Raw genomic sequence first — 10,398 nt, forward strand, 5'->3', positions numbered from 1 at the left:
TAAATAAAAAAAATAAAAAAATTGATACCACAATCTGAGTGAGGTATCATTTGAGTTTAATCTTGATACTTGGCCTATCCTAGATTAAATACCAATATCGATAGGTAAAATTGATTTTTTTTTTTTTTTTTATAAAAAGTAAGGGCAAAATTGATCAATTTAATGGATATGAGCTGATCTAAATTAGTATTGTATTGGAATTGACAGACACCAATAGTAATCCAATTGGACCAATACCTAGGAACTAAATCCTTGGAGAAATTTAAAAGTAAGCATCAAATCTATATTTAGCACCATATTGATCAAAATACCTTTCATACTAAAAGATCCAATGTTATATTTGCAAAGGAAAGATAAGTAAAAATAAAGATAAGTAAAACTTGAACAAACTATTGTAATAATTATCAAACACAACTGTTTAATTTATTGAATAGGATTTTCATGTGCCATGGTGAACGGAATCATTCACCGTGGAGCTTGGGATGCATGTAGAGGATCTTTTTTCATTCACTACATCAATGTTTGCTTCCCTCAAGCCTCAATGTGGGTTCAAAGAAATGTGATAAAAAAATTATTTGCCCATTTCGGTTTCTTCTTTGAAAACCTTCTCTTAATGTTTATTAAAAAAGAAAAAATCGAACTTACTTGTAATATGACACTTTTTCTATTTGATTTAGTTGGAATAGTTCTCTTGTTCTCCATCCTTCTAGTTGTAATTTGCTACAAACTTATTGTTGTTGTTGTTGCTATAATCATGAATTTTGTTCTAGGGATTTTCTTACACCTCTCCGGCTATAGTTGATGTCGAAAAAAGAAAAAAAAATTGAATTTGAGGAGAGAGATAGACACATAAATCAATTATTGTGTCATCATGATCTTTGTCTTTTCAAAGTGTCAAATAATTTGTAATCTTATTTTTATACACTTTTCATAAGACATAATTTTTTTTTTCATTGAGGGTAAATATATATTATGATTTCACATTTATACTCAAAAAATGAGCATGAAAATAAAAAAAATTGATAATGACAAAATGATATATCATTTTTTAAATTATTTTTGGAAACTTTTTTGCATCTAAAACTAAAAGATTTTTAGGAATACGTTAAAGGGGCAATTAAAAGGTATTAAATTCTAAATACACTTATAGAGGTGTCATTAACTCATTGGCATTTTCTAGGTATCAAATAATTTGTAATCTTATTTTTTTCCTTTCTTGATATGACATAATTTTTTTTTAATGAAGATAATAGCGTCATTTCAAAAATATAATAATAAAAAAAGTGACAATGATACGTTACATAAAAATATTTTGTTTTTAATTTGGTTAAAAAATACTATATATTTATCGTAAATAACTTTTGGGAATAAGACAAGTACCAGATTTCTTAGGATTCCGTCGACATGGCATTCCAACATTGGTGACTATCAACATATTACCCAAGTGGGATGTAGGTAGCTCGTTTTAATGATTACTTCCATAATCCTACATACTTTTAACCCTATGAACAGAACCATCATCCATGATCACATCAAGTAAGTTAAAATTTGTTTTTTGAGCCATTAGGATTGTCGTGTAAATCACAGACATGCAATAATTATCCTTCACCAAAATATTTACATCTAACAACAAAATTAATGATGAAATGTCTAAAAGGACCCAAAACAACTCTCATGGCCATCCATCCTTCTTCACTTCCTTGTAGCATTCATTGTTTCAATTTTTTTTTTCTCTCACCAACACCTCTGCTCTCCAATCCCTTGTCCCAACGCATGTTCCTTGTCCCAACACAAGTGTTGCATGATGCTTTTGACTTTCGGTGTCAACATATGCCCTGTAATACTCACCACAGCACATTGGAATGCATAATTAAATTAATAGAATGAGATAAGCGCACCCATTGGTAGATGTGCTAAGATCAAACCCTTGATGGCAGCCAAAGAAAAGGAATCTAAAAGGAAAATTTTGATACAAAAGCTTAGGAGGGGTATTTGTGAACCCAAATGGGAAGATGATAGAATTCATTTCTTTGGCGGCCAGCAGGGTTGCAACTAGGGGTGCAAGTTTGGCCCTGATGGTCTGAACCTACCCTTGGCTAATCCTGAATAAGTATCGACCCGAAAATTTTGGCCATGAGGGCCGGCCCAACTTTGAAATTTCTGACCCTGAGTTGGGGTCAGGGCGAGTAAGGGTTGATGTCTTTGGCCTACCTAGCCCACTCTATACTTGGCCTTGATTTTTTTACCCTGAATTTTGGCCCTACCCGGCCCTGGTTTTTGCTCCTGATGTTGACCTTGGTTATGACCCTAGTTGTGACCATGATGTTAACCTTGATTTTAACCTAATTTTATATATTGTTTGACATTGAGTCACTGACACCTCAAAAACTCCTAATATATCTTCTCACCAATCTCTCTTGCCTTTTTTACCCAAAAAAAAATCCTATCTTGACCCTGACCCTAGTTCTTAGGATATTCTCCTCTTTGTTTAACATGACAAGGGTTTTGAGATCTTCACATTGTTTGCCTTATTAGGATGATCTCTTTGTTTATCATGACAAATAATTGATTTTTTTTTGGATTATTTGTTTTCTTAGGATGATCTCCTCATTGTTTACCATAATAGTTGGAGTTATTTATATTGAATGTTTGCTTTAGGATGTTCTCCTCATGACAAGTAATTTGTAATTTTGTATTATTATTATTTTTTAATCCCCTCTTTATTATGAATATTTTTTATTTTTAAATATTTCATATTTTGCAAGGTCAGGGACAGGGTATACTTGGCCCTTGATGGCAAACCAGGGTCAGGGTCAGGGTCAAGGTCATTCTGGCCTGACCCTGAAAAATCAGGGCCAATTAGGACGAGTAAGGGTTGGATTGAACCCTGAAGGTTTGGGCTTGGTTGAAGTTAAGCGGCCCTGAGTCAGAGTTAGTGTGGGTTTGGGCCCAGTTGACTTAGGGTTGGGTTAGGGTTTTAAGAAGCCTGGCCCAACCCGACCCTGTTGCACCCCTACAGCCAACCCGAGTTGCACCCCAATTTTTTCCAATCAAAACATCCATCACACATCTAATCCTAAATATCCAAATATAGCAAATGGTTATAGTAGCCAAACCCTGGTAAAAATCGTAATCTTCTTTAATAACCAAGAAATTAACCACACCATGCATTCTCTACCTCTAAAATGGATGGTAGAGAAAAACATTATAATATTACACAATCTCATTACATGGAAGAATATTCCCTGGATATGATATAACCAAATATGGATCGAGTTGCCAAGAATACTAAGATTCTATATGGACCGAAAATTGAGTTGCTAGGAATACTAGGATTCAATATCGTCCAATAACCTCAGACTTCTGATCGTACCAGGATGAATCAAAACTACTCTATTTAAGAGAGAGAGAGAGGGGGGGGGGGACAAAGCAAGAGCAACACAACAAGAACAAGAACACAATGGGTGGTTTTACTAGTATCCTTTCTCTTTTGATCATTCTTGCTGTGATGATGGAGTACTCATCATCTTCAGTTTCTGGCTGCTTCCTGAGTGCTCATAAGCATGTAAGAGTGAAGAACTCGTTGGGTGCAGGAAAGATATTGCATTTGCGGTGTCGATCAAAGGACGATGATTTTGGAGAGAAGACACTTAATTACAATCAGGAATTCACATGGGACTTCTGTGATTCTGTTTTTACAGCTAACACTCTCTACTATTGTGATTTCCATTATGAAAAGAAGGCGACTCATGCAGACGTTTATGATGCAGGAAGAGATAGTTGTAAGGACTGCATGGCTCTTGTACAACCTGATGGGGTTCATGTTGTAGACAAATATAATACAAAGGACAACAGACTGGTTTCAAGCTGGAATTGAGAGGGTAGATTTTGGATCTCTTGCATGTATTTTCACCTAGATGTACATGTGAGACAGATCCAAACTTTAAAGGACAGGCCTCTGAGAATAAGGTTGCTCTACTGCAAGTCTGCAATCTAGTGGTTGCGGGTTTTGTGGATCCATCCATTGTTTTTTTCTATTTTTTTTTTTCTGGGAAAACTCTTAATAATAAAATGGGGTTGGAGACAAATTAAGTGGTTTCCCCCTATTATTCCTCACTGTGTCTGCTATTACTATTTACTACATTTGGATCTTTAGGAATAGATGTGTGTTTCATCATGTTGATTTTTCTCTTTTAATTATCGTCCTAACCATTTATAGATGGGTTTGCTTAGTTAAGATGTCTTGCATTACCATCTCTTCATACTAATATTCAATCTAGGGGGGCATATGTCTATAACTGAATACCTGACTATTCAATTCGGAGATCAACCAATTTTAATTTGTGATAGATGTAGCAAATTAACCATTCTCTAAAATGGCACAAAGGAAAATTTCTCCCTCTTTCATTTTCTTTATTAATTGCTTGTTGAAAGAAAGAAGCTCCAATAAACTGGTGTAGATTTGCCGAGAATAGTTTTGGGTTTTTTAAAATACTTATATAATTATAAACAAGTTGTAATCTTATTCTTATTTTTTAATTTGATAGTGATTTAATAGAAAGGCCTTAGGTGTATATTCTCAAGTCTGTCCCTGGGATTCCATTCCCTTGGCTGTAACCATGGGGTTGACAACAGCGAAAATTTTCTTCCAGAGAACGAAACTAGCCAAGTACCTGCAACCCCTAGTAATATCCAGGGGAATGGAATCTCAGGGGTATAAGTGAAAAAATACACCCTATAAAGGTGGATATTCTCAAGCCTGCCCCTTGGAATTCCATTTCCGTGGAGCGAAATTTTTTCCCCTTCCAACAAGATTTTGATTAAAAAAAAAAAAGAGAGAGAGATCAAGAGAAATTTAGGAAGAAGAGGAGAGGCATCTAGAATTAGAATTTTGAAAGGTCCATTAATGGAAAAATTATTTTAATGTGTACATCCAAAAAAAATCTTCTTCTCTCTTGTCTTGGTGGTTCCCGTTCTTCACCTATCAATTTTATCCATCTTCATGGGTCTAAGGTTCTAGCTTTCACTAGTAAATTTGCCCAGTGTTGGAGCTGAAATCAAAGATGCTACGGAAAACCGAACTTTCCAAATCAAATCCATTGATTTATCAATTACATATATACTTCAAGTGATCATTATGGAAAGTTGAGACGAAATAGTCCACTTCTGACACGTGTATTGAATGTGCGATCCCATATAATGCATGTGTAATCCATATATTCTCTTCCTCACAATATTATGAAAAGTTGAGACAAAATAACCAATAATGGAAACTTTTACTTTGCAGAAAGAGATTATTGCACTGACTGTACGTCTCTTATTAGACCTAAAGAGGTTTAGGTTGTAGACATAAAGAACCCTAGCGACTCCAAACTCAAAACAGCCATAGATCGATCTAGAAAGAGAGAGAGAGAGAGAGCATGGCTAGCTCCATATCTTTGACCAATTATGTATGTTATTTAATTAAACGGTTTCTAAATAAATATATAGATCATTGATTTGAACTGTTTTAATTTGTCTTGAAGGTCTACTTTCAGTTGCCATTTTAGAGAATGGTTAAATTTGCACAATCTCATTAAATATTTCCTGGATATGATATAACGAGTTGCCAAAAAGACTAGGATTCTATATGGACCGAATATTGAATTTCCAGGAATACGCGTCCAATAAGCTCAGACTTTGGATCTTACCATAAATGGATAAAAAACTACTCTATTTAAGTGGGTGAAGAAGAATTAAAACTCATAAACAACACGAGAAGAACAACACAGCAAGAACGATGCAGCAAAAACAAGAACATAATTGGGGGCTTTACTAGTATCATTCCTGTTTTGATCATTCTTGCTGTGATGATGGAGTACTCATCATCTTCAGTTTCTAGGCGCTTCACGGCTGCTCATAAGCATGTAAGAGTGAAGAACATGTTGGCTCCAGGAAAGAGATTGCACTTGCAGTGTCAATCAAAGGAGGATGATTTCGGAGAGAAGGCACTTTATTACAATGAGGAATTCACATGGGACTTCTGTGATACTGTTTTTACTGACACTTTCTACCATTGTGATTTCTGGTATAACAGGAATGGTGTATTTGTGGCTATTCATGCAGATGTTTATTTTGCAGCAAGAGATACTTGTAGGGACTGCATGGCTATTGTAAAATTTGATGGGGTTCACATTGTAGACAAATTAAAACCCGAGGACGACAAAGTGGTTGCACATTGGCCTAAGTAAGAGAGCAGAATTTGGATCCCCCTGCACCTACCTTCACCTGGACATGAATTTTTAAAGCTTTTATTTCTATATTACATGAATTGTGTTATAGGGTTTGTCCTGTTTGATTTAAGGACCTCTTCTCTTTTCTTTTGGTTTGCACAAAGAAAGTTGTACAGAATGCCTTAATATGTCTTTTAATATTTTTCTTTTTCATTAATACATACAAGTTACCGATCAATAATTAAAGAAGGTTGTATGAGTTACCTTAAGTCGTCTTTTAATATTTTTCTTTTTTATTATACAAATTATTTATCAATAATAAAAGAAGGTTGCACAGGTGGCCTTAATCTGTCTGATATTGATGAATGAATCTGAAAGTATTGTTAAATGGTTCAGCCTCATTCTGGCTTTGGGCCGCAATGCTGTGTTTTTTTTTTTAAAAGAATCGAGATTAAATTGGAATCTGCCGACATGAACCGGGGATTGGAAAAGCTTGCAATTGATTTTCACTTGTTCACTGTGTCAACAAGAGTTGTTGAGGAGAGGAGCATTTTGTAGATGAGAGAGATTTCGTTAATGGCGAAATCTGTTTCTAGCTTTCTTGGTTAGGTGCCGGCTTTGGCTGGAAAGATTTGGGGAAGATAGAGCAGAAGAGGGAGGAAAGTGAGAGGCCATAGAGATGGCCACCTTTCGCTGGCTCAACAATCACACACAGCCAGCAAATATTCCATGATTATTCTCTCGAGATTATATGACTTTGACACGCTTATCATCTCACTATTGTGTTGTGTATTTGTTACCAACAATTAGTAATAAGAAAAAATTCAGTTTCGATAAAGTTTCTAGTAGTTGGTTCACGCATTTCTTGTTTACCCCATTGATCAGTGATCACTTTGAATTTTCATAGCGAATTGATCAGAATCAGGTGAAAATTGCTCGAATCAATTAGGATCAAATTCTACTCTAAATCAGCCGATTCATTGACCTGATTCCGAATTTTTAAAACCATGGGAGTATATCTCTATTAAGTCTTTTATAAGTGTAGGTAGCAAATGGAACAAAGTTACTAGATTTGAGAGTATAGAGCTTGGGTAAAATCTTCAAACTCCCTCCACCATTTTATTTTGGACCAAGTTTTCTCACATTCACGGTCAAGGGAATGATCACTAGAGAATACCTTGAACAAGGAGTTCAGATGGTCTCCATCAAGTCTTTTCGAAGTGTAGGTTGCCAATGGAATAAAGTTACTAGCCATTGAGGATGTAGGGTTTGAGCAAAATCCTCAAATTTTTTCCAACATTTCATTCTGGATCAAATTTTCTCATATCAATCCACTATCAATGGAAAATCTCTTGATCGAGGGTAGGGATGTCAAAACCTAAATCAAACCAATAAAATGGTCGAATCAAATTGAAAATAGCTCGGATCAAACCAAACCGAAGCTTTATTGGACCGATTTTCGTTTGGGATATTGTAAGTCTAAATTCTAACCAAACTGCACTGAAAATCAATTGAATCCAAAACCAAACCGGTTTGGTATTCCTGAATCCTGATTGTAGTTTAGTGCCTTCTCTCCGACATCATCATCCTTTAATTAACATTGTCTATGCAATTTCTTTCCTGGACCCAAATTGTTCTGCACGGTTATAAGAACACACCAGACACCAAAGATGAAGAGTACTCCGTCATCAAAGCAAGAATGATCAGAACAGAAATGATTCTAGTAACACCACCCATTCTGCTATTGCCCTATTGTTCCTGAGGTTTAATTCTTCTCCCCACTTAAATTGAATAGTTTTGATCCATCTCTTGTAAGATCCCAAGGCTGAGCTTATGTATTTCTCTTCCTCCACCACCCATTTTAGAGGTAGGGAAAGGTTAATTTGGTCCCTTTTCCAGGAATGGTTGTGCGGGTCCATCCATGGTTTAAACCGTCTGTTTGTTTGTTTGTTTTTTTTTTTTTTTGAGAAAATTCTTGATGATGGTGTGTGGTTGGAGACAAATTAAAATTATTTCCCTATTAATCATGCAGCCACTTCCTCTCTGGCTATTATTACCATGTACTACATTTGGATCTTTAGGAACAGATGTGTGTCTCATCATGTTGACTTTTCTATTTTAATTATTGTCCTAACGTTTGGGAAATGGATGCAAATTAATCAGTCTTGTGCTCTAGTCAACCTGAGTCCATTTGGCATATCTTCATCTCATGTAATTTCAATAAAAGGATTTGGACTGTGAATCCATTGGGGTTACACACTGAATATCTCTCTGTTACCTCCTTTGAAAATTAAGCTTTGTATTTTTTTTTTTTTAATTCTGATTTAGTTCTTGAAAAAATTAGAAGGCTTGAGTGGAATTCTTGGCAATTTCTCATTCACTGTACATGGGTTTATATACATGAGGTTACAATTAAAAGATCCCCTTGATTAAGGGATATAGATACAAAACTAATGAAAGAAAGTTGTTTGTACAAAATAAGGAAAATAAGAAAAGGAAAGGGAGAGATATTGTCTTCTCAATCTCAATCCTCTCAAATAGGTAGGTTAGATAAATCTTCTCAATTTCAATCCTCTCAATTAGGTAGGACCAATATTGTCTCAATCTTCTCAATCTCAATCCTCTCAAATAGGTAGGAGAGATATTGTCTCAATTTTATTAAATAGATATTGTCTCAATCTTCTCAAGTTGGTAGGCAAGTGGTGCCAAGCAGGACTTCTTCCAATAAATCCACGTAATAGTTCTGGGGGATAATGTTAACAATTTCTTCTCTACTTTTATAATTATATGTTACTATATTTGGCACCATAGGAATTCCACACTTTTTAAATCTGAAAAAGCCCATCCATACAAAATCCTTTCACCTGCTCTGTGCTGGATTAATTGCCTTAATTTTGGCAATAATTCAAAGCTAGCAACTCAGGTACCAAGATCCAACACCTCAACTGCCACCTCTTCACTTTCCCAACTTTGACTATAATATTTTGATATGTGAATCTACTTCAAATCCAGGTCTGAATTTGTGTGGTTGGGTAAATTATTTAATTTATAAAGGAGAATGTATCTCATTCACAATCAATTATCTATGATAGTGAATTTCATCTAAGCAATTACTAGGGGGTTCCTCCTCGAAGTTCAAGAGACCCAAGTGAAGCGCTGGTGAATTAAGGAAGTTTGGATAAATTCTGAGGATGTATTTTTTTTTTTTTTTAGACTGAACACCCACTTCATGGCCTTGGAGCATAGTCCCCTCCTCTTAGATGTTCATAGCACTATCTCCTCTCTTTCTTTTTGGCTGAGGCCCAACAATGAAGTGGTTGTTTTTTGGCCTTTTTTTTTTTGGCTAAAGATGTGAATATTATTAAAAGCAAAATGAGAGTACAAAGAAAATAAAATGGGCAAGCCCGAGACCCCTACAGCCACTTGAGACCTCCACCTTCGGCATGGCCATCAGTAGAGGAGGCAAGCATAACCCTAGAAGAAGCAGTACCTGTGCCTGCCCAACATATCATCCTCTAAATCGACATTAATATAATTCGGAAAAGGCACCGCGCAAGCAGAGACACCTGACTTGGATGCCTTCTTTGCCAGATAGTCCGCAGCAGTGTTCGCTTCTCTATAGCAGTGGGTGATCTTCCATGGAGTATATTCTAAAAAAGGAAGGGTGCAAATCCACTTTTGAAAGATAAACCAAGGAATTTGATTTTTTTGTATCGCAGTCACCACAGTTATCGAATCCGACTCGATCCAGAGACCTCTGACATTCATATTTTGAGCGAGCGTGATTCCTTCCAGGACCGCTTCAAATTCTGCTTCATAGGTCTTCCTAAGGTTTAATTCTTCTCCCCACTTAAATCAAGCCTCAGTGTGGGTTCAAGGATATGTGATAAAAAGATTATTTGCCCATGTCAATTTCCTCTTCAAAAATCTTCTCCTATTGATTATTAAAAAAGAAAAACTGGAACTTACTTGATTATTCCAGTTTCTCTATAATCTATACATAATATTTGATTTGGTTAGAACAATTCTCTTGTTCTCCATACTTCTAGTTGTATTTTTCTACAAATATATTGTTATTGTTGTTGTTTCTATAATCATGAATTTTATTTTAGGGATTTTATTAATACGGTATTTTGTTATAACTCTTAGGCTATAGTTGATGTTGAATAAAGAAAGAGAGAAAAAA

At 35.4% G+C, this 10,398-nt stretch overlaps 2 protein-coding genes across 2 annotated transcripts; both read left to right on the top strand.

The window, feature by feature from the left end:
* Nucleotides 1-3,439: 3,439 nt before the first annotated feature.
* On the top strand, nucleotides 3,440-4,114 carry LOC122057324 (S-protein homolog 29-like). The gene has a single exon (XM_042619374.1). The coding sequence runs from the start codon at nucleotides 3,461-3,463 to the stop codon at nucleotides 3,875-3,877; it is 417 nt and encodes a 138-aa protein (XP_042475308.1). The 5' UTR covers nucleotides 3,440-3,460; the 3' UTR covers nucleotides 3,878-4,114.
* A 1,738-nt stretch (nucleotides 4,115-5,852) lies between these two features.
* On the top strand, nucleotides 5,853-6,230 carry LOC122057967 (S-protein homolog 1-like). Its single transcript, XM_042620342.1, has one exon. It carries the CDS (start codon nucleotides 5,853-5,855, stop codon nucleotides 6,228-6,230), a length of 378 nt encoding a protein of 125 aa, XP_042476276.1.
* The last annotated feature ends 4,168 nt before the right edge of the window (nucleotides 6,231-10,398 follow it).

Source organism: Macadamia integrifolia, chromosome 12, assembly GCF_013358625.1.
Source record: "Macadamia integrifolia cultivar HAES 741 chromosome 12, SCU_Mint_v3, whole genome shotgun sequence".
NCBI lineage: Eukaryota > Viridiplantae > Streptophyta > Magnoliopsida > Proteales > Proteaceae > Macadamia > Macadamia integrifolia.

What these genes read in the sequence shown, in the direction of transcription:
- LOC122057967 (XM_042620342.1), top strand. Translation starts at nt 5,853, where the DNA reads ATGGAGTACTCATCATCTTCAGTTTCTAGGCGCTTCACGGCTGCTCAT.
- LOC122057324 (XM_042619374.1), top strand. Translation starts at nt 3,461, where the DNA reads ATGGGTGGTTTTACTAGTATCCTTTCTCTTTTGATCATTCTTGCTGTG.